The sequence below is a fragment of the Oryza glaberrima genome, chromosome 3, assembly GCF_000147395.1.
Source record: "Oryza glaberrima chromosome 3, OglaRS2, whole genome shotgun sequence".
In the NCBI taxonomy this organism is placed as follows: domain Eukaryota; kingdom Viridiplantae; phylum Streptophyta; class Magnoliopsida; order Poales; family Poaceae; genus Oryza; species Oryza glaberrima.
Genome location: NC_068328.1, coordinates 13325433 through 13350280, shown reverse-complemented (window position 1 = coordinate 13350280; position 24848 = coordinate 13325433). Strand labels below are relative to the sequence as shown.

Genomic DNA, 24848 nt, shown 5'->3' with positions numbered 1-24848 from the left:
GCCTGGCCAAGTAGAATGTTAGCCCAAATAGCGACCACAAAACACTACCCCTCAACCGTTCCCCCTTCCCTTCTCCAGTTGTGCTTCACTCTCCTCTCATCGCCTCCTCACTTTATTTCCCCTCTTCGCCTTGTCGCAATCAGCTAGCTTACCCATGCTACCGCGCGTCCCCATCCTCATCCCTTCATGGGTGGACGCATGGTTCAAAAAAAAATCGTCCTATCCCTAGCATATGATGGTTGGCTTGTTCGGTTCCTCTCATATGCCTCGGTAACTAGGTGCTTTTAAGCGAAGCCACAGGTACATCATTATACTCAGTAAAACTCACATCGTGATAACTGCAAAAATTAAGCACATGTGCTTAAGCTATCAATAGAATTTCAGAGAGGTTCGAGGTTTCAGTGAAGTCGAACACTCTGGGCAGGGAGCACAGGTCTTCAATAAACTATATTCGATAGAGAGATGGCAAGACGTGATGCTCAAGTTGTTTAGCGGTTAAGAAATTGGTATGATGATTCGTTAGCTTTAGTTGTGGTAGTATATCAAAAAGCGGAGCGGATTGGTGGTGTCGAGCGAGCTGCGTGGCACGAGCCTTTTGGTGCAGTAGACGACGGTACATGCACACATATAGTGGAGGCGATGACTTCCTTGGAGAGCTGCGACGTGGGCCGCTTTGGGAAAGGAAGCGACGGAGGCTGCAAGTTTTCTATGAAGGCGTGATGGTTTTCTCGGTGAAGAATTAGAGATGCAAACGGGCTTGTCCGTGAACCTACTTATACGTAAAATTAGTTGATAACTCACGGGTTTGACTCGCGGGTTATCTATTAATTTAACATATAAATGGGTTTATGAACTGACCCACTTGCATATCTAGATGGGATAAACTGGGCCACGACTTGAAAATTTATGACTTACACGTCACCATGCAGGTGTGGGACAGATGAGTGTATTATCTCTCGGTGGACTCGGACTGTAAAGCGTGGGTGTGGGTAGTTTGAGAAAGATTTTTCAACCGGTGTAATAGCTGATATAATATCATTAACAAGATCAACAACGTTGTTTGTCTAGGCAGGATATACCACAATCTACAGGTTGGTATAAGATATATCATTTATATGAAGAATAAGTGCTAGCTGTACATACAACGATTTATGTGTGACTAGTGCTACAATTGTTTTTTTCTTTGTTTTCAAAGAACCTACAATTATTACAGACAACCGTGCAAGTGTCACCGCTTGCGCATAGTGACGAGATTGACCAACGACGAGATTGACCAACGAAGACATACATGAATGGTCCGTCATGGACCGCTTGTCGCACAGGGACGACGGTTTCAGCAAAAGACGAATAGACGATCGAATTGTCGAGGACCTCATCAATTTTGCATGTGCAGCCCTGTACTGTTCGCCCTGTAGGCCTGTAGGCTGTGGCCCAGCATGCACGTAGCTAGGGCCTAGTTTAGTTTCCAACTTTTTCTTCAAACTTTTAACTTTTTCATCACATCAAAACTTTTCAACACATAAACTTTTAACTTTTCCATCATATCGTTACAATTTCAACCAAACTTTTAATTTTAGCGTGAACAGAACACACCCTAGCACTGACTGGCACGCCTCATATACTGCTGATCGACCTCGATATTTCCAGACTTCCAGTACTGATTGGCACATATATCGGCTGGCCTAACTATTGGACTACGTATTCTGCGCAACTCGCCCATCCACGTACTATACCTATTTAACCTATCAACATGTGTTTTTCATTTGGAAAAGTGACTTTGCACTAGCGTCAAACCATCGGTACGTATGCGCTATTACATGAGCGCGCTAGTGCAGGCCAAGCCCTAGCTAGGGTTAGAAAGTAATTAAAAGCCAGGGTTTGCAATTTCTAAACCTTGGTTTTGTTGGCGGGGACCGAAATCACCGAAATTTTTTGGTTGAATGTTTTTAAGTTTTTCACATATTTTAACTGAAATTGAATAAATTTTGATCAAATTTACAAATATTTGACAATAAAAGAAAAAAATTGAGGAGATTTGTGTCTACCGGTGGGGGCCGAAATTTTGGAAACATGCTGAGAACACCTCATCCATCCGTACAGCATATCCATCCATCTAACGTGAAAATATAATCTTACCCTCTCACTTCTCTTCAGTTATATGGTATCACTTCAAGAACATAAATAGAGATCAGTCCGATGAGCAAGCAATCACCCACATCACGAGCACGTGGCGAAAAACGACGAAACAGTGTGCATGCGACCACAAGTTTTCTCTGTTGCTTGGGCATTCAACCCACCATAGTGCATGTTTGTATCCTTTCTGGTTAATTAGGCTTTGAACCAACAAACAATGTGTTGCGCAGTAAAAAAAAATTATACACATACACTTCATAAAATAAAAAATGAGTAAAATACACCGTGGGTACTAAAACTTGTAAGGTGGGTTACTTTAGTAACTAATCTTATAAATTACTCAAACAAGTAACTCAACTTATTTCATAGGTGCAAATATTGTAGAATATATGTCACATGAAGTGTTTATTGTTAAATTAAAAACCCTATTGGTATAAGATGATACGCTTGTGAGCCATACGGGCAAGGCAAGGTTACAAGTTTCAAGTTAAGCAACAAAAATTGCAAATTTATCTCTATATTCTTACATGCATATGCTTTCAGTCAAACACAATCGCATAGTGCCTAGCAACTAAAAAACAAAAATCTTCTTAAATTAGATTTTACTGTCAACACTATTAGACCATTAATGGTCTATTTGTGGTAATGTTTATGAATGAAATTATTATGGCATCCAACTTAGCACATGAGCATCCCACTTAGCAAATGTTTTCTGTGATTTGCACCTTGGAAACAAGATAGGTGTCTTGTTTGAGCAATTTACAAGATGAGTGACTTAATTGCACCCAACAAACAAGTTGTGGTACTGCTGGTGTACTTTATTCTAAAAAAGTTATACATAAAACTTTATACATAGATACTTTGCTTAAAAATATTGTATAAATAAAATTTATGCGTATAAATTTGGAATTGAATTCACCGTGTTAACCCTAGCCAAAAAGAAAGTTTACTCATATAAAAAGAAAAAAAAAGTCAGAATTACCTCTTGAACTATTGAGGTAATATGATTTATCTACCCTATAATTATAAAATCAGACATTTAGAACCCCAACTCTTTGAACCCAACGGATTACCCCCGAGTACAGTCTAAAGTGGTTTTGGCATAGGATTGCACACGTGGCGCCAACCTAGCACTCCAATCAGTAACAAAAGGTCAAAAAAAAAAAAGACCAAGTGGGCCATGAACCCAAGACCGGTGAGCAGAGGCGCTTGATGAACCCAAAACCGGTGAGCGGCGGCGCTTAAAGAGTGGAGAGGCAAAACATATGATATTATGGTTTAGGGGTAAATTGCACTGCCTCAACAGTCCATGGGGTGATTCGGATTTTCTTTCCAAAATAAATATGCATAAAAACCAAATACATAGATACTTTGTGTGAAAAATCTATTCCGTTGATCAGTGCAAATGCACGACTTGTTTAACTGATGAGGGTCAGGGCGCGAGGGTCCTGTTGGGCCACCATCAAATACGACCAGAATAAAATCATGATTAGCGCTAATTACCCATTTTGTACGATCTGATTAACATTAAATTTGGTAACCCTCTATGCGTTTTTTTTTCTCAAACTAGTGTTTCATGTTTTTTTTTCTAAAATTTGAAAACTATATTTAAAATTTGAAACTCTACTTAAATTCTGAAACTTTCAACTCAATTTTTGAAACCTTGAACTCAATTTTGAAAATGTTCATCTCTAGCGATGACGACATCAATGACCTCTCTCTCTTACTGTGTTTGTCTATAAATATAGACCCATGAGACAGAGATAGTAAGGACAATCCAATCCAATACATCCAAGTCGCAAGTTCACAACCTCTCTAACTGACAAGCGCACACCGACGGAGATATCATGTCTGGGAGTAAGGTGATTAGTGTTCTCGATACGGAGGTGCTTGCAGTTAAAGGTGGCACCACGCAGCTAGCCGCCGCAGCTGCCACCGGTCGAACTTGTGCTCCGTCCATGTGGGGCGACTTCTTCGTCACCTACACCCCTCCCAGCCCACAGGCATGCAAACTAATACTCTTTAATGTATCATGCCGTTAACTTTTTAACCAATGTTTGACCACTCGTCTTATTCAAAATTTTTATGTAAATATAAAAATACTTATGTCATGCTTAAAGAACATTTGATGATAAATCAAGTCACAATAAAATAAATTATAATTACATAAATTTTTTTAATAAGACGAAAGTTCAAACATTTGTTGAAAAGCCAACGGCGTCATAAATTAAAATATGGAGAGAGTACTAGTATTATTGAACAGTATAAGTATTACATATATGCACACACGGGAAATATATAGATTATAGAGAAAATTATCATTTTGTATCTAAATATTTGGCTAATTCGTTTATGTCCTTGGGTTTTGTCGAATCCCTTTAAAACTCAGAGCTTTCTATGTTCTTTCCTACGTCTATATTTCTTTAGTTGACCATTATTTTTTCTAAAACGACCATATATCACCCTAATTTTTTTTGAATTACACAGTACAACACATACACTCACAACGTACGCATACTCACCTCTATGAACACGCGCACGTAAACCTCTATGAGCATCTTCGAAAACTGGGGCGGTAATTTATGTATTACAACATAATGATGAATGTTCTAATCAAAGAGCAATTTTCAGTTTTTTTAATATTAGAGTGCCTAAAACACATTTAAAATTTTCAAATTATGCAGTTGATAAGAAAAAAAAATTAAACAATTTTTTATTTTTTTTTGCATGAAGTGACAATAGTGACGAAAAGGTGAATACTCTCTTCATTCTAATTCGTCTCAAAATATTTGTCGTTGTACACTCAAAAACATTTTTAGAGATGTACTCCCTCCTTCCCAAATTGATAATCATGTAATAGAATCCAAAATTCTTAAATTGATCATCATATAACTGCATGGACACGGATTTCATCGGAATACAATTAATACAGCATGGGAGAATGTGTGCATGCTAAAGTGTAATTGACATGGGGTTTTAATCGATACATGCATTGTGATAGTAATTTAAATTATCTTTGGTCTGATGCATAAACTTATATGATAATCAATTTGGAAATGAGGGAGTATCCATTGCTACCCTTCGTCAATGCATTCATCCTAATACGTTACTAGCCACAAGAAATTTAATGCTTGCTGGGGAAAGATGACTAGGTTGTAATTAATGAGGGTAGCAATGTAAATTGTCAACTGCTAGTTTCTTGCGAGATTTTTTAGAATGACGAATCAACTAAGCAGCGAGAGTACATAGCTAAACTCAAACTGACAATTTTCAAACTGCATGTTCGTAAAAAAAATTACATTTCAAATTTTATGCAAAGTTTCACAAGTTTTTGAAATTTCAATGAAATTACTTCTAATTTTTTTTAGTTTCAAAACTACATTTTCTGTATTATCACTAACTTTTTTAAACCCAAAACTAGTTTGGTAGTTAACTTGTCAAACTTTTAGTAATATGCCAAGGGAAATTAGGTCATTCCTTAAAAAGAATAGAACTAAAAATTATCATGGTCAACTAATGAAATGGATGTGTGAGAGATCTTAAAAAAAACACAGGAGCATAAAAGAGATTGCGTGAAATTTCAAGGGTACATAGACAATTGACCATGTACAATATTTTAGATAGCTCAATTAGTAATTTGACAATACGTGGATACTTTAACTAGGGAACATATATGTGCACACATGTATTTTCATATACATACGAGCTAACAAATTTCACAAAAAAAAGTGTCGATGGGGGATACCCGTAGACCGCATAATATGGGTATTGGGGTACGCTGGTATGAGGATCTTACACGTTTGACATCAAGTAAACAAAGAGACAAGGAATATACTGGTTTAGGCCCCTCATAAGGTAATAGCTCTAATTCAATTTATATGAGATTGATATGGAAATCCACATAATACAATAGAGAGCAACTGATTCCGAAGTTGCCGACGAGATCCTTGTCGAGAGAGTCTCGACGAGATCTACTGTTGAATAGGCTTCAAGTACTCCGGATTGCTCCCGTGGTGGCGGGTTGGCTGGTGCTATGATTTGATACCCTGCACCTCTCAGGGGGTTTGTATTTATACCTTGAGTCTTCAAGTAGAATTAAGATATTGATTCATCCTGCACGATATGGTGTAGTCCTAACCCTTTCCGAGTAGTACTTTGCCGTGTACCTGCCTGTAGGGATTATTTCCATAATCTCTTAAATATTTCCTTATTGTATACATAAATTGTCCACATATACGAAGGTATGCCAGATCCGTATATTTCATAAGTCGTACGATAAAGGGTATGCTTTATCCGTAACCATGACAATAGTAACTTCAATTGTATTGTACTTATGTGTAAAGTCTTAATCTCAAATTCATTATATTTAGCTGTAACAAACAAGATAAAAATTCTGATAGTTTTAAGAGTATAAATCTGTCAGAATTTTACCTTTTTTTTCTCCCTATATATAATGGATTTGAAGATGAGGCTTTACACATATTTATCATATTTTTTTAGATTTTTTGGTGAAATTTTTTAGTTCATGTGCACAGTGTGTACGTGATAAGGCTTATATGTGCACGCACTCCCCCCCCACACACATATATACACACACACATATATATATATAGAGAGAGAGAGAGAGGGGGGGAGGGAGGGAGGGAGGATGCATTCCCTTTTAAGGCTTTAACTATGGCTCTCATGGATTTAATTACTCGTGCATATGTTTTCAGAGGTCAGAGAAGTGGTCGAGGGAACAAGTGGATCATCTAAAGAGGCAGGTGCACTGCAAGCTGTTGAAGGCCACGAGTATGGCCTACACGGTGATGCTAGTGGACGTGCTCGAACGTCTCCACATAGACGACCACTTCCGCGACGAGATCACTACAGTGTTACAGCATGTATTATTGCACCATGAGGAACAAAAGAGCGTTGTTACTGTTGACCAGCTCCACCTTGAATCCCTTAGGTTTCGTCTACTTCGCCAGCATGGTTTCTGGGTATCTGCAGGTAACACATATTATAATTCGATCTCTGTGCAGTTTCCTAGGAGAATATTTTGTTAGTATATGTATGTACATGTTGATCTACAATGAATATAATTGCCGAATCAGTTAGAAGAGGCATTTTCATTGATATCTAGGAGCGGACACAAAATCTAAAGAATAAATGCACTGCTAGGAAATGGCTCTTTAGTCCCGGTTTATAACCTCTTTAGTTCCATTTTGCAAACCATGACGCCTAATCCGGCCGGGACTAAAAATACCCGGTTAGTGTTACCATCCGGGACTAATTTTTTTTTGTTTTTTTCTATTGTTTTTTTTTGCTTGCATCTATTGATTTCAAGCACCAACCCGTCACCCCTAAATCCTTACAAATTATGCACAACAAATCATCTCCAAATCTAAAAAAATCTACAACAAAATTTACAATCATTCACAAAATCTAAAAAAAAACCACAGCCACAGCCACAGCCGGCCGCCCGACCGTGCGCCGCTTCCACCTACCGCCCTCCCCTCCCGCCGTATCTAGTGAAGGGGAGGCCGCCGCCCGGTCTCCCCTCCCGCCGGATCTCGCGGAGGGGTGGCTGCCGCCCGCCGTCGCCGCCGTCGGAGGAGGGGGGAGGGGGAGGAGAGGAGAGGGGGAGGTCACTGCCCGCCGCCGCCCGCTATCACTGGCGTCATCGTCATCGGAGGAGGGGGGAGGTGGAGGAGGAGAGGGTAAGAAAATGAGAGGGGGAGGAGAAGAGGAGGAGATAAGGATGAGGCGAGGAGGACAAGGTGCGCGGCTCGGGGCAGCTGTTCACGGTGTTATTTAATTTTGATCCCGGTTAGTATAAATAATCGGGATCCTGTTGGTAACATTAACCAGGACTAAAGATAATGGGGGTCTGACATGTTTTTGAATCGGGATTAAAAATAATATTTATTTCCGGTTGGTGTTACCAACCCGGGGCTAAAGATATTCTTTAGTCTCGGTTTCTACTCGAATCACGACTAATGTGATTTTTCAATGACCAAGCAAATATCACTTCTCCAGTAGTGATAGGGAAGTAAATTCAGTCCAAAAGCTGAATACGGAAAGAGGTTCAAAAGCTTTTGGAGACCGGAAAGATGTTGAAAAAAAGTACGGGAAAAAACACTAAATGAATTTAAAAAACGACAAAGATCAAACAAAGGCTCTAAAGCATGTTATTTGAACATACATGTCTCCCATCTCTGATTTATTTGGATAAATCCCTGGAGCATATGTAGTAGTATATATATGGACAACCTTACAAGCTAGAACTTGTTTGTGCATGCAGATGTATTCGACAAGTTCAAAGATAACACGGGTTGTTTCAAAGAAAGCTTGAGCACAGACGCAAGGGGCCTGCTAAGCCTATACAACGCAGCGCACCTCGCCATGCCCGGCGAAACGGCACTCGACAACGCCATCGCGTTCTCGAGACGGAGCCTCCAGTCCTTGCAAGGTAAGCTGAGATCGCCAATGGCCGAGCAGGTCTCCCGTGCCCTCGACATCCCTCTCCCACGGACACCCAAGCTGCTGGAGACGATGCGCTACATCACCGAGTACGAGCAGGAGGAGGCGCATGACAGCGTGGTGCTGGACCTCGCGAGGCTGGACTTCGAGCTCATCAGATCTCTTTACCTCAAGGAGCTCAAGACCCTCTCCTTGTAATCAACCCTCTCCTTGTAATCAATTATGTTCTCTCATGCATATTAATTTTTTTTTCACAATCATTTCTTGCTTCACGTAATTAAAGTTGAGCTGTGCTATATAAGCGATATCCTGCACACTCATCAGCAGATCATGATATATAGTAGAATATTACTTCTAGTGAAAAACCATCGGAAAAGTAACTCTATTTTACTTCACTTCACAGTTAATTTAAATACACATAAGTGGTGCGTTTAATATAATATGTATATATGCGAATATAATTGGCAGGTGGTGGACAGAACTCTATGACAGCATAAAGCTGAGCTATGCTCGAGATCGTATAGTAGAGTCTTACTTTTGGACTTGTGCCATGTTCCACGGGGAGGACTACTCTCGTGCGCGAATCATATTCGTTAAGGTGTTTCAACTGGTGATCATGATGGATGACACTTACGACATCCACGCCACCTTGGAGGAGTGTCATAAGTTTAACGAAGCAATGCAGAGGTAGAAATTAATGATGGCCTACGCTGTCAATTTGGCAACGAGCATACTAACTAGCTATAGGCTGAGCAGTCTAATTAATATATCCTTCTATTTATATGTAGATGGGATAAGAGTGCAGTTTGTATTCTACCAGAATATCTGTGCCTCTTTTACATAAAAATGCTAAATAATTTTGATGAGATGAAGGACAGCTTGGAGCCAGACGAGAAGTACCGCATGTCTTACGTGAAAACTTCGGTAAAATCTTGCTCCGCCTACCTTTCGCGTCAAAAAATAAATAAATAAATTTCTTGCTCCGCAAGAAAATCATAGACATACTAAGAGTGTTATTTGTGTGTTCGATCACCTACACAATAATTTTGGAGGAAGCTAACCATCGGACGTCCGATACCCCAAAAAATCGGACGGTCAAATGTTGCGGTTGATCAACAAGTGAAACATGAAGTTATATATGGTGAAAAAAAAATCAGCAACTGAAACATTTAAATATTTTATGAAACATGGTGAAGATACCATTGAAACATGTCGCTGTCACGTATGAAACAATAAGTATTAACTGATTGAAACATGTGTTTTTTTTAACAAAATATAATCATACGAGATATCTTGTTGTAAAGATTTAATTAAAATGAATATAATTAATGATGTGATCGGATCATAGATTGGATAAATAATTTTAAGAGAAAAATTATTTTGAAGCTTGCTAAAATATATGCATGTGTGCATAGATAAGGTGGAGAGAGAGTAGTAGCAGGTAGTTTTAGGGATTTTATGAAACACACTGAAGATGCACATTGAAACATATCACTATCACGTATGATACATTTTATTTTAACAGTTTGAAACACATGCCTTTTGACATAATATAATCATATGATATCTTGTTGTAAAGATTTAATTGCAACGAATACAACGGTGTGGTTGGTTCGTAGATCGGATAAGTAATTTAGAAGAAAAAATATTTAAAGAGAGGAGGAAAGAATGAAAAGAACAATTAGGCATGTAAGATGGATAGGGTTTGTCTATGGGATAGATGAAGAGTCCGATATTTCCTTTTCTTTGGAATTTCGGTATAAAGCATTTTCCAATAATTTTGACTAATTTTCCTCCACATGCATGCACATATGTATCTATGTATGTGCAGTTGAAGCAGTTATCTGAGTACTTCCTCCGTGAGGCCCAATGGTCGAGCGACAAGCACATGCCTAGCTTCGCCGAGCATCTGGACGTGTCTTGCATGTCGTCCGGCTACCCGACGATGGCTTTGGTGGCGGTGTTGTTGTGCGTGCGCGACGGCGACGGCGTGGCGGCGTCCATGGAGGCATCCGAGTGGACGGCCAGCTTGGTCCGCGCCGGCGGCGAGGTCACCCGCTTCCTCAACGACGTCGCCTCCTACAAGACCGGGAAGAGCGGCAAGGACGGGGCGAGCACGATCGAGTGCTACATGGCGGAGCGCGGCGTGGGCGGGGAGGAGGCCGTGGCGGCGGTGGCCGCGCTGGTGGAGAGCGCATGGAGGACGATCAATAGGGCGTGCGTTGAGATGGATCCCAACCTGCTGCCGGCGGCGCGGCTGTTGGTGAACCTTGCGACGACACCGGAGGTCATCTACTTCGGCGGCAGGGACGGCTACACCGTCGGCGTCGACCTCAAGGGTCTCGTCACCGCCCTCTTCCTCGATCCCCTTCCCGTTAATCAGCCACAGCAATCATAGACGTACGCGTTCCTGTCCAGCATATATGTGTATACTATATATATATATATATATATATATATATATATATATATATATATATATATATATATATATATATATATATATATATATATATATATATATATATATATATATATATATATATATATATATAGACACACACACTATATATACACACACACATAATCAATAAAAGACATATATGTGTATAATATATACTCCCTCTATTCCAAATTGATCTACATAGTACACCAAAACAAAAAAAAAAGCTAATAATTCTCTCATACTATATTTATTCTAGCAATAAACTCAATGCATGCACCATCCCCACTATTTCTAGCCAATAGCAAATCAATATATTACAGGTGGGTTATAAATACTTGTGTGCATGAATGCATGCATCAATATCCATTTACTCCAATGCCTAAATAACAAATTGACTTAATGAATGAACACAAATATGTAGATCATTTATAAATAACCTTAAAAAAACTATATGTAAATCAATTTGGAATGGAGGAAGTATATTATATGGACACGTAATCAGTAGTTTTATGTATGTGTATGTTAGAAATGAGAAATATACTGTACTTGAGAAAGTATTTGAGGTATCTCAAAATACTATTTATATCAAAATTTACAATAAAAAATGTGCTATATTTTGATACTTTCAAATTATAGGGTGAATAGCCAATACGGTCCCTGAAGTTCTGCTTCGGGCTCAATTTAGTCCTCGATATGTTTTAAATCGTCCAAACAAGTCATCTAAATTAATTATTTGGGTTAATATAGTCCTTCAACCTTAAAAAAAATGCCACGTAAGTATGCCAAGTCATCCTTGCATGCAGCGATATGAATGAAATGACCATTCTACCCTTATATACCAAATAGAAAAGAAATAAAATACACAAACAGAAAAATAACAGGCCAGCAGCAGTCGTAAGTGACAATTCTAAAATGATTATACACGTGTGAAACATTTATCTTCTTTTTTTTTCTATATGGTATGTAAGCGTAGAATGGTCCTTTCATTCATACCACTGCATGCGAGAGTGACTTGGCATGCTCACGTGGCACTTTTTATTGGTCCAAGTTTTATATTAATCGAAATGATTAATTTGGAGGACTTGTTTGAACGATTTGAAACCTTAAAGACTAAACTGAGCCCGAAGCAAAACTTCAGGGACTATATTAGCTATTGACTCTTCAAATTACCCGTTAGAAATAAAATGGACTAAATCCATCTTCAGAGCCTTCCAACCTTACTATATGTTCGTTACCTACTACTACCTTCGTCCCAAAATAAGTGCAGCCATGGATATTCGTGCCCAACGTTTGACCGTCCATCTTATTTGAAAAATTTATGAAAAATTTGAAAATATTTAGTCACATAAAAAATACTATTCATGTTTTATCATCTAATAGCAATAAAAATACTAATCATAAAAAATTTTCAAAAAAGACGAACGGTCAAATGTTGAACGTGAATAGTGCAAAACTACACTTATTTTGGGACGGATGGAGTATATATACCGGCATACTAGTTCTTTCACGTTAGGCTACCTGTCTAATCTCCCCCCTTGGGAGATGTTTCCATCACTCATGTAATATGTTTGGGTTTAACCTCCCTATCAAGGCCGTGTTTAGTTCTAAAGTTTTTTTTTCCAAACTTCTAACTTTTCCATCACATCAAAACTTTCCTACATACACAAACTTCCAACTTTTCCGTCACATCATCCCAATTTCAACCAAACTTTCAATTTCAATGTGAACTAAACACAGCTTAAGTAAAGTTCATGAGTTTTGAAAAAAAAGCGCACATACCACACACAAAAGTAGACTGAGAGCAACTTGCTGGATTCTGCGCACACACATACGGCATGCATATTTAATGCACAACCATGTATGACAATTTCTTATGGAAGACAAGGTATAGTATATATCATAAGTATATGCTAGTGATTTAGCTAGGATTTATCGCGTTGTATGTAAGTACACATCCATTTTGCTACTTAAGAGCTAGTCTCTCTCTCTCTCAAAGAGAATTGGATATTTTTTTAAGACAGAAGAAGTAGCTAGGAAGTATATAATGATTATAGTCGGTCGCCCGGGCGGGGGGAGCAAAAATCGGACGCTCCCCACACCCCGCCCCCGCGCGCGGTAAATGCCGCTGGACCCCACCATACTACCTGTTCCCACCTACAACAAATCAACCACATATTTTGGAAACCCTCTGTTAAGGGAATTTTGTTTATTTTTTGTTCCACCAAAATGCTTCACCTAGTGTACTCACAATGTTTCACTATGTATAAATCTAATGTTGCAGTGAATTGAAATATTCCATTGCAACAAAAAAAACCCACATATTTTGGAAACCCCCTGTTAAGGGAATTCATTTTATTTTTTATTCCACCGAAAAATGTTTCACTTAATGTACTTATAATGTTTCACTATGTATGGATTAAATGTTACATTGAACTGAAACATTCTTTTGCTATTTGCTGAAACATTGTTTTTATATAAGGTGAAACAACACCCGATTTAAATGAGTGAAACATTTTCGATCTACTTAGTGAAACAATTCCGATATACCTAGTGGAACATTGTGCAACATTTAAAAATAATTCAATAATAAGCTAAAATTTTTTTTCCTCGGAATATATCCATGTGTGGTCTTGTTTTGAAGATTTAATTGCAACGAATTTAATGGTGCAATCGGATCATGATTTGGATAAGTAAGAGAAAAATCAGTTTAAATTAGTTTTGCACGTAAATCGGGCGCTGACGTCAGCGCCCGATTTTTCTCCAGATCAATCGAGCGCCCAACCCATAGGAGTCCCCAATATATCCGTGTAGCAAATTGTTGATCACATAAATAACTACTCCCTCCGTCTTAAAAAAACCAATATATCTAATATTAGATGTGATATTTTTTAGCACAATGAATCTAAATAATCTTATGTTCGAATTCGTAAATTCGTTGTATTATGAAATATCACCTTTAGTCTATTAGATTGGTTTTTTTTTTGATGGAGAGAGCATATATCACATAGTAACTCTCTAGACCCCGTGGGATCGCTGAGAATTTACCGCGCCACATCAGCGACGTTTTGCAAAGTATTCCTCGCTCTTTCAGTCAATTACACATTAGTCCTCGGTAGCATCCACCGTCCGATCTCGCGCTAGGCTCGATCTGGATGTCCACGTGTCCCGCTGTGACGGCCCTTCCACACCCGTGCGATCGTCAGATTGGGAATGGACGGCGTGGATTTTGGCAACCGGTACCAAACCCTAGCCGCCCAGGCCGCCTCGGCCGGTCACCCTCCTGTGCCGCCTTGCCGTCCTCCTGCGCCGCCTCGCCATCCTCCTACCCCCATGTGCGTCGCCTCTCCATCCTCCTCCACTCGCGCGCGTCGTCGCCACCGCAGCCTCGCCGTCCTCCTCCACTCATACACGTCGTCGTCGTCGCAGTCCCGCCCTCCTCCAGCCATCGTTGCCGAGCCGCCGCTGCCTGAGGTGCGGAGGTCGAGTCCGCCAGATCCGGCGACCCAGGTATCCTCGCCGGCGGATCCTGTGGCCCGACGAGAGTTGTCGCCGCCCTCTTCCTCTATTTCATCTCCGCCATGCCAGGCTCAGACGCTCAGTCTAGCGCCGCTTCATGTGCGAAATGAGGTCAAGGAGGAGGTTGTGGCGCAGGCAGATATGGTGATCCAGCGATGACTGAATCAGCGCCCCCATCAGACTGCACCGCCACTCCGCGTGTTCTCTGTCCGCTGGCGTTTGACATGTTGGTGTTGCATCCTCGATCCATTGCCATTCCTGCAGCTGTGAAAGGTCGATGTCATCAATCAAGGTGCCGCACCCCTCCATCTTGCTCTAATTCCTTCCCTTTGCGCCGACCATTAGCACAGAGGTAGCAATGTAAGGCTGTTCTACCTCATCATTGATTATTTTCCATGCATTCACTTGAGGTTTTACTGGATCACCATCTTGCTTTGCTCCCGTTGAGTCTTAGGATGTACAACATATTAGGGAGAGGATTGGCTTCCATGCTGCTGTTTGTATCTGCTGTCAGGCTGAGCCATCCATTGAGTTTTGTCCTTGCTGCTATGGCTGCATGCAAGATTCAGTTGATGTCCTCACTGTTAAGGATGGCTGCAACTCTGCAAGATTCAAATGGTAATATTCTTGCTAAATTTGCCACCAATGATGAGATAAACTGAAATCCAATTATTTCCAAACTGCATCGCTATGGTGCAGTATGGTAAGAAATCTTCCATGCACTACGGCAAGGAAGCCTGCTGGGATCAAGTATGTATGGTCTTCTCAGTTGACGTACCTAACGATTGCTGCTGATTCTTGTTGTGTATTTTGCAGTGATATGGTATTTTCAGCTTTTCTGTGGTGTATGATGATCAAGAAATCTGATATTTCTGGGTCATTTGTTTTTCCTTGATGTTATTTGTTTTAGAAGAGTGATATCTCTGCAGTGTCCAGTGATAAGCACAATGTGTTTGCCTTCTGGTAAAAAAATAGGCTGAGTTTGATGGCTTCATGCCTTGCAGATACTGCTCAAGGTCATCGTACCTTGATCATTATATCCTTGATTTACTCCTTCTTTAAGACAACACATGCAAATATTTGCTTTATATGTACTCTAAAAGACTGTTTACTATATCTCTGTATCATGTCTTTCCAACAATATAGTTTCATTTATAGTAAATTTCACAAAAGTACAGATACTTAGGTTAAATTATCACAAAACTACAGATTTAAGAATGTGTATCACAAAACTATAGATTTAGCATCAAACTTTTCACGGAACTACAGATTTAATGCACCATATACAAAACTACAGATTTAGTGATGAAGTTATCAAAGAACTACATACTCTAGAGTTTAGATCATAGCACTATTAATTATTTAAAGTTACAAAGTCTGTAGTTTTGTGATAAAATAGTTTTTAAATGTGTAGTTTTGTGATAAAATAGTTGTTAAATCTATATTTTTGTGATATAAATCCTTAAATCTGTAGTTCCGTGATAAATTTGATACTAAATCTGTAGTGCTGTGAAACACATTCTTAAATCTGTAGTTTTGTGATAATTTGATCAAAGTATCCTTAGTTTTGTGAAATTTACTCTTTCATTTATATTCCACTGACAAACAATTTTGAGTATTAGTTTAATCTTTGACTGTTATGTTCTTTGTTGATAGGTAACAGATTTGTTATTGCAAGATTAATTATCCACACAAAGCAAGTCTTTTAATTCTTCTAAGGCACAAAGAAGCTATGAGGACATGGTGTGTGCCATGCTCATGGAGGTCTTCAGATAAGTGTACATTAAGTTCCCTACACACATTGACTATTAAAAAGAAATGTTTTTTAAATTTTATTTCATGGTTTCTAGCTGTTTTTAGTACCATCTAAATGATCTTATTAGGCTTAGGTTTTGATATTTCTCACATGGACCTCGCTTTCTTCAATTCGTCGACTTATTTCTAACAATGGATGAGATAACTATATCTCAGGTTGGTAATTTGCACTCTGAACTTTTGCAACTACATTATTTCGTTGTCTGAATATACTTATTTGTTCTTCGTTTAGAAAGTTAGATAATTATGCAATACAATATGATTTATGTGTAAACATGTCCTACTACTAAGCTCATATGCCGAAAAGAAAAGTCAAATCCTGATTATATTGCCTCTCAACCTGGCCCATGGTCTTTATACTGATGTAAATTTTAGTGGACTTTGTTCACTTGAAAGTATGAATAGACCTAATCTGCAATGGAAATATTTGTTGTACTTCAACATATCATAAACATATAGTGTTTAGACACCTCATTCCTCCTTTTCTTTTTCTTCTTTTTTTTCTTGCTGAAGTTGATAGTGTTGTTAGACATGAAGAAATGGGGGTATTTGAAATATCTATTGTGATCCAATTAGATTGACCCTTTTGAAACCAAAAAAAAAAAACATATTTTCACTCTATTCCAGGGATCCTTACGAAGGCTAAAGTGATGGATGGCAAGAAGAGAGTTCATCTTGGGGCCCACCATTTCTTTGGGCAAAAGGCAGGAGTTCTGGCATTATATTTAGTAGGATGAGAGAAAAATAGTATAATGCCCTTTATAGGGTTTAACATTGAGAAAACCGCAAACAACTTTCAACACAGTATTTGATTCTATATACTCATAGTATCTTTTGCATCCATTGTTGTAGGACTATTTGAATAGCTAGCAATTTCTGTATAATATAAGAAAGGATTCATTTTCCAACTCTTTATGAGATCCAATGTTTATTACCATTATGTTATTGTCTGTGTCCACTGCTAAGCAATAGCATGAAAATACAGTTCACACAGTCGCCACGTGCAGCGAAGCGCGCGTCTATTTCTAGTTGTATCTAATCTTCATGGACTGGGTCGAGTAAGAGATCGGCGATGACCCCCTTGAGCCCGGAGCCGATGGTGTAGCCGTCCTTGCCGCCGAGGTACACCACCTCCATGGTGCTCGTCAGGTTCACCAGCAGCTGCGCGGCCGGTGGATTTGCTCCATCTTATTTGTAATTAAGATACACATGCATATTAATTTATTACTTCGGTGTACATGCAAACGTTACACGATTTTACACATGTAGTATATGTGTATGTGCATATGCTTTGCTGTATCTAGTTAAAACTGGGAGGGCGTTGCGAGGAAGAAGTTGGTGACGAGGTCTTTGATGTCGGCGCCGGCGGTGTACCCGTCCCTGCCACCAAGGTAGATCACCTCCAGCATCCTCGTCAGGTTCACCACCAGCTGCGCCGCCGGGAGCAGTGCCCGATCCATCTCCACGCACTCCCGGTTGATCGTCCTCCACGCGCGCTCCGCCATCGCGGCCACCGCCGCCACGGCCTCCTCCCCTTCCACGCCGCGCTCCGCCATGTGGCACTCCACCGTGCTCGGTATGTCCTTGTCTCTCTTCCCGATCTTGTAGGAGGCGGTGTCGTTGAGGAAGCGGGCAAGCTCCCCGCTGGCGTGGACCAGGGCGGGGACGGCAGCCGCCCACCCGAACGCCTCCGCGGTCGCCGCGCCGTCGCCGTCGCGCACGCCCAACAGCACCACCGGGGCCAGCTGCGGGAAGCCGGAGGACATGGCAGACACGTCCAGGTGCTCGGCGAAGCTGGGCATGTACCTGTCGCTCGACCATTGGGCCTCACGGAGGTAGTATTCCGACAAATGCTTGTACTGTACGTAGCATGTGTATATATAAGACATAATTAAATTATGGTAGGTACAGGATCAGCAACAATTAATCAAAATTGTGTGGATGAATATGATGATCGAACGTGCACGTTGAACATGATGTCGATCATTTTCTGTGTGCCAGGATTTTACCCCAGTTTTGGCGTAAGAAATGCGGTACTTCTCGGTTGGCTCCAAGCAATCCTCTAACTCGTGAAAGTTGTTCAGTAACTTTATGTAGAAGACATGAAGATATTCGGGTAGAATAGAGACCGCGCTCTTATCCCATCTACATACATACAAGGATAAACTAATTTAGTGCTCTTTGTTGGCAAATTACATAACAACTAGACCATCGTTAACTTTTAAGCAATTTTACAGTACTTGAGTAGGTCTCATGAGGTATCAAAAATTGTAAATTTGGTACTTCTTGGTACCTAGATACTTTTGAGCAATTTTACAGTACTTGAGAAGATGTCATGAGGTATTAAATTTGGTACCTCTTGATAACTAGATACTATAAGGTACTAAATTTATAATAGAAAAAGTGGTATCTCATGTTACCTTCTCGAGGACTGTAAAGTTGCTCTTAACTTTTATATAAGTACATCTTTTGTTCATAAAAAAAAATACCTCTGTATAGCTTTGTTGAGCTTGTGGCACTCCTCTAAGGTGGCGTGTGCGTCGTAAGTGTCGTTCATCAAAGACATGAGTCCAAAAACTTTGGTGAATATGATACGTGCGCGAGAGTACTCCTCCTCATGGTATATGCCGCAGGTCCAGAAGTAAGTCTCCACGATACGGTCTCTAGCATAACTTAGCTTGACGCTGTTGAACATGTCTTTCCACCAGCTGCGCAAACATACATATGAAATCAACCAAGAGCTAGTTTGAACTAATTAATTGGTGAATTTGGCAATTGTGAACACGCACTTATTAGTCATAATAGATTGACATGGCTAATTGGTGACTACTACATCCGTTCGAATTTCGTATTATATACCGTTTTAACTTTTATTTAATCAAAATTTTAAGTTTAACTTTATAAGAAAATAAAGCAGCATTTCCAACCCAAAACAAACATATTATTAAAATAAACTAAATGATATTTTTAATGAAATCGATTTGGTATCGTAGATGTTATAAATTTTTCTATAAATTGAATCAAACTTATAACTTAAGTTTAACTTAGTAAAAAAACTTAAGATGACATATAACACGAAACAAACACCAGTAAAAAAAACAATTTTTTCCAGATGGACCTAAAGTGATTTTTACGTACCGACCTCCGGCCCGTTTGCCCGGAAACTGTATGCGAAAATCACTAATTGTCCATGCAGGTGGTGCACCCATGCGCTAAAATCCGGTTTGCGTGTGCGGGTACTTATGTTGTCCGCATGCAAAAATAAAAGTCCGGAAAAAATAAAAATCGTAAAACAAATCAAAACCCTAGCTGCTGCCCCTGGGCTCCTCCCGCCGCTGCCAGATTTGGGCGGCACCCGCTTCTCACCATCGGGCGCGTCGCCCGCCACCCGTTGCTAGGCTGATTCACCCGACTCCCGCCGTTGGCCGTTTTACCCGTCTCCTGCCATTGGCCGCTTTACCCGCCGCCTGTGGATCCAGTCATCATGGATCTGGCGGCGACAGATTGGGCCATCATGGGCCCGACGGAGGTGGATCTGCCCGCCACTTGCCGCTGGCCGCGTGTTTGATAGGAGGTGTGAGAGTGGAGAGAAAGTAATGCGGAGAGAAGGAGTGAGAGAGATGAGTGGATAAGAATGAAATATTTTGAAGTGTTTAAGAGGGATAGAAGGATGTAACTTAGACTTTAGGCGGATCCTTAATAGGCCCGCCTGTGAAAATATATATTTGTGTGCGGCCCCTTGAAAGGCTCACCTGAAAAATAGGCTTATTTTTGCGTGCGGACTCTTAAAAGGCTCACCTATGAAAATTGATTTTTGCATGCGGTCCTTTTAACGAGTTGTATGTGAAAATAGAGGTTGATTTTTGCAGACTCGACCAATTACGATCCGTGAGTGTCTTGTATAGAAAAAAATATTTCTGTATAATGAGAGGAAAATTTAAGTAGGGAGCATGTGGGCTGAAGAGTCAAGAGGCAAAGAAGTGAAGAGACTTACAGGGTGAGGGCCTTGAGCTCCCTGAGGTGAAGAGACCTGACGAGCTCAAAGTCCAGCTTGGCGAGCTCCAGCGCCACGCCATCAAAAGCTGGCTCGTGCTCGTACTCGGCGATGTAGCGCATCGTCTCCAGCCGCCTAGGCGTCCGTGGCAGAGGGATGTCAAGGGCACGGGAGACCTGCTCGGCCATCGGCGACCTCAGCTTACCTTGTATGGACCGAAGGTGGTGCCTCGCGAACGCGATCGCGTCGTCCAGCGCCTCCTCGCCAGGCATGGCCATGTGAGCCGCGTTGTACAGGCTTAGCAGGCCCCTCGTGTCACTGCTTAGGCTTGCTCTGAAACTGCCCTTGCTATCTATAAACTTGTCGAATACAGCTATTACAGCAGTAAATATTTTGTATTAGTGAAGAACTCATGTATGTTACTATAGGATTGCTATATTTCAGGTGCCTGAAAATTTCCAGTCACCTAGTAGTTAAGACTGCACGTTCCGGAGCCGAAAATTGCAGTGGCATATGCTATATGCAATTTTTCTTTTCTTAACCACAATTTTATATTATATTTTCTTTTAATCCAAGTTTGAATATTTCTACATGTAATTTTATTTTTTAATGAATTGCAACATCATGCAAATTGTAACTTCGTATTTTTTCTATAATGGAATAATTTATTGTTCGGCCTTGCATTTATATTAGACTAAAAAAAGAGTTCAAAAATCAGTTTCAACTGGCTAATTATTAATTTCAGAATTGAATTAATAAAATGCTAAATTGACACTCTGGAATGGGCACTTCTTTATAATTATTAATTTCGAATTTATTTCTTAATTGGAGTGGATTAGATTGAAAGAAGAGTCCATGCATGATATTTCCCAAGTCTCTAACTCTTAATTTTGACTTTTAAAATTACAGTCATGTTTGCGGAAATACTGATAAGCCGTGAAAAAAAATGAACGATGCAACTGAAACGAATTTATAGATAAAACATTTATATTTGTATTTTAATGATTTAAAAAACAATTTTGGAAAATAAACTATAATAAAAAAATTATCAAAATCAAATATAAAATTAGGTTTCCTATTTTAAATTTTGGCTGCGGTTGGTAAGAGAATATTGCTGCGTTCGTTCCTTTGGGATGGGAACTCATTCACTTTACACGGAAAACGGAGCGGTCCATTAAAACGTGACTAATTAAGTATTAACTATTTTTTTAAAAAGGATCAATATGATTTTTTAAGCAACTTTTATATAGAAACTTTTTGTAAAAAACATATCGTTTAGCAGTTTAAAAAGCGTACGTGTGTAACACGAGGGAGAGGAGTTGGGAACACAGTGAAACGAACACAACCAGCAAACGATGGAGCTCTTACGGCCCCATATTTATTGATTCTGGATTTCTAAGTTAATATATTTTGCAAAATCTAATTAATCTACATATGTATTAGGACATGATCTAGATTATTTTGTTAACGTAGGTGCTTCCTCAAAATGCTCAATTACTCTCTCTCTCTCTATATATATAGGGATATATCTTGCATCTACATATGTACATATTTAAAAATCGACCCAGCTATGTACTTAGACGATATACTTTTTCAGATCTGCATATATTTGTTCATGTGCTTAGCTAGGAACCTTCATAATCTGAAGATTTGATACTACCTCTCTTTTTTAATATATAACACTATTAACCTTTTTATAAACATTTGACCATTTATTTTATTCAAAATTATTGTGCAAATAAAAAAAATTAAATCAGGCTTCAATAACATTCAACGATAAATCAAGTTACAATAAAATAAATGATAATTATATGATTTTTAAATAAAATGAATGATTAAACGTATTTAAAAAGTTAACGGTATCATATATTAAAAAAGTGGAGAGTATGTTATTGTACCTGCAGATACCCTGAAGCCGTGCTTGCGAAGTAGATGGAACTGAAGGGAAGTAATGTGGAGGTCGTCGTCGTCGTCGTCGCCGGAGCCGGCAGTGCACTCCTGCTGCTCCCGGTGTACGCGGTGTAACATCGCCGCGATCTCGTGACGGAAGTGGTTGTCTATGCCAAGGCGTTCGAGCGTGTCGACTAGCATCACCATGTCTGCCGCACTGCTGCTGCTCTTGGCCTTCAACAGCTTGCTGCGAACTTGCACCTTTAGCTCTTCCGCTCTTTCTCTCGTCCACTTCTCTGACCTCTGTATGCATGAGAAGTAATTAATATGTTGTCAGACTAGTAATTAATCAAGCTAGTACTACTCCTATATACTCCCTATGTTACAGGTTATAAGACATTTTAATTTTGGTCAAAGTCAAATTCAAATTTTGACTAAATTTATAGACAAATATAATATTATTTATAATATTAAATTAGTTTCATCAAATCAATAATTGAATATATTTTCATAATAAATTTATCTTGGGTTGAAATTGCTGCTAGTTTTTTTTTACAAACTTAATCAAACTTAAAATAGTTTAACTTTGACCAAAGTCAAAATATCTTATAACCTGAAACTGAGGGAGTAGTAAAGTACAGAGTAATAGTATTAAGCTGCAGGCAACATGTTACATAGTATGGATGTATATATTTAATTAATCAGCACATGCCTTTGAGTTGGGAGGAGCGTAGGTGGCGAAGAAGTCGCCCCACACGGACGGGGCAAAAGTTTGGGCAGTGGCCGTGGCAGAGGCAGTCAGCTGCGGTGTGCCACCGTTAACAGCGAGCATCTCCGTGTTGAGAACACTAATTACCTTGCTCCCAGACATGCTGCACGTTCTGTGTTAGTTACAGGAGTTGCGGATCGACCTGATATATGGATAATTGAACTACCTCCTGGTCTCTATTTATAGGTACAACCCCATCTTCTAGTACCCACCACCACACACACACCCCCAACCAATTATTATATATCAAGGAAAAAAAGTAGTTCAATTGTCAAGGAATTCTAAGTAAGAAAATAAAATCATTTGTCATCCCCGGCCCTCAGCCAGTCACGCCAATTCAGTCAGCTAAGTTTTAGGGTGATAAGAGAAGTAGAGAAGTAGATAACAAGAAGTTCCATTTTACAAGTTGTAACATACACGATATATATGGTGCCTGTGGAGGCTGACAAGAGGGATCTAGCGCCACCTCTGATCTTGACGAGTTCGTACTCGAGGAGGAATACTACCCTATTGTCGACTACGTGTTGGTGATTCATGCCACCAAGTCGACGACAGCTAGATAGATTATCCTAAATATTGTACTTGCGTGATCTAGATGAATAAAGAGTAACACCGGCTTCGGCCAACAGAGGTAGGGCTATTACCCGTCAGATAAGGGGCCCGAACTTGTATAAAAATTCTTGTCTCTGTCCCTTTTACCTCAATCTCGCATATATCATGGTACCAACGATCTTCATACCATGCAAATACCGTAGTCATGACCTTAAACGTCGACAATATGCTCAGTTTGTTCAACTAAATATATTGTCGGGGGCTACAGCTAATTAGGTGCATCTAGTCGATACACCTAGGTATATTTTTATTTTTTATTTTTTAGCCCTTCACAACCTTGATTTGGCAAAAACACTCAAGAGGCTAAGGCAAGGAGAATTGAAGCACTTGGTTTTAGAGTAATCAGATTCGAGGGAAGATTGTCTAATGGACTATGAAGGTCTCAGAGGCTATTGTAGAGAGTATGGGTACCATATACTCACATGGTTGGGTTATCCGACTGATTTTAGAGGATAGATCATGCATATATAATATGTAAGGGATTAGGACTCAATCGAGTATTACGTTTACTCGTGTATCAAGGAAACAACCTATATTTCTGGTTCGTTAAGATTATAAAGTAGTTATAGGAGATTTAAACCGTATTTGGTTAAATCTCTATCTTCTAAAGCTGTCTCATCCACCTATATAAGGAGGGCAGGACACCCCTTGAGTGCATAACCATTACCAGATTATCATATCAATAACATTCAGAGGATATATACCATCCCTAAACAAAAGTAGGATATTATTTCTTAACGAGAAGGCATGAATCTATCTAAATCTTTGTTTCGCCACCCATCAATTTTAGATCTTGTACACGACCCTTTTTCTTATTGCTGAATTTTAGTTTCGACATGACCTAAAGATATTTTGAGTGTTACTGTGCATATTTAAAATTTTAGACTGTTCCTTATGAAAGACCATTGGATAGGCCCTTAGTCAGCGAGCTTTCATTGCGATTAGGACAACAGCTTAACTTATCTCGAAAGAACCATTAGCCAGCAAGCTTCCAGTACTGTGACTAGCTAGTACAGTAATCTTCTACAGCACTACAATAATAGTTCTCTTTTTTCAAACCTGTGGTACATTGGTATAATTGTCATGACAGCTAGCTTGTGCACAGGGGACGGAATAATAGTTCTCATTTTTCAAATCCGTGGTACATTGGTACAATTGTCATGACAGCTTGTGTACATGGGACGGAGACATGACTACGATAGATACTA

General features: G+C 39.6%; 2 protein-coding genes and 1 long non-coding RNA gene across 3 annotated transcripts; 2 read left to right on the top strand and 1 right to left on the bottom strand.

The window, feature by feature from the left end:
- The first annotated feature begins 3907 nt into the window (after positions 1-3907).
- Positions 3908-11025, top strand: LOC127765475 (eudesmanediol synthase-like). Its single transcript, XM_052290389.1, has 6 exons — positions 3908-4136; positions 6849-7125; positions 8420-8792; positions 9067-9285; positions 9387-9522; positions 10430-11025. Exons 1-6 carry the CDS (start codon positions 3981-3983, stop codon positions 10994-10996), a joined length of 1728 nt encoding a protein of 575 aa, XP_052146349.1. The 5' UTR covers positions 3908-3980; the 3' UTR covers positions 10997-11025.
- Positions 11026-11140: 115 nt separating this feature from the next.
- Positions 11141-17660, top strand: LOC127765477 (uncharacterized). The gene is made up of 2 exons (XR_008016123.1): positions 11141-16531; positions 17003-17660. It is a non-coding gene; the product is annotated as an uncharacterized LOC127765477 (long non-coding RNA).
- On the bottom strand, positions 17287-23304 carry LOC127765474 (eudesmanediol synthase-like). Its single transcript, XM_052290387.1, has 6 exons — positions 22972-23304; positions 22268-22562; positions 20370-20742; positions 18865-19083; positions 18385-18520; positions 17287-18234 (listed from the first exon to the last, which is right to left on the bottom strand). The coding sequence occupies exons 1-6, from the start codon at positions 23128-23130 to the stop codon at positions 17680-17682; spliced, it is 1737 nt and encodes a 578-aa protein (XP_052146347.1). The 5' UTR covers positions 23131-23304; the 3' UTR covers positions 17287-17679.
- Positions 23305-24848: the final 1544 nt, after the last annotated feature.

What these genes read in the sequence shown, in the direction of transcription:
- LOC127765475 (XM_052290389.1), top strand. Translation starts at nt 3,981, where the DNA reads ATGTCTGGGAGTAAGGTGATTAGTGTTCTCGATACGGAGGTGCTTGCA. An exon ending in ACACCCCTCCCAGCCCACAG is followed by an intron (nt 4,137 to 6,848) that starts GCATGCAAACTA and finishes ATATGTTTTCAG; the next exon opens with AGGTCAGAGAAGTGGTCGAG. An exon ending in TGGTTTCTGGGTATCTGCAG is followed by an intron (nt 7,126 to 8,419) that starts GTAACACATATT and finishes TTGTGCATGCAG; the next exon opens with ATGTATTCGACAAGTTCAAA.
- LOC127765474 (XM_052290387.1), bottom strand. Translation starts at nt 23,130, where the DNA reads ATGTCTGGGAGCAAGGTAATTAGTGTTCTCAACACGGAGATGCTCGCT. An exon ending in ACGCTCCTCCCAACTCAAAG is followed by an intron (nt 22,563 to 22,971) that starts GCATGTGCTGAT and finishes TCATGCATACAG; the next exon opens with AGGTCAGAGAAGTGGACGAG. An exon ending in TTTCTTACGCCAAAACTGGG is followed by an intron (nt 18,235 to 18,384) that starts GTAAAATCCTGG and finishes TGCTACGTACAG; the next exon opens with TACAAGCATTTGTCGGAATA.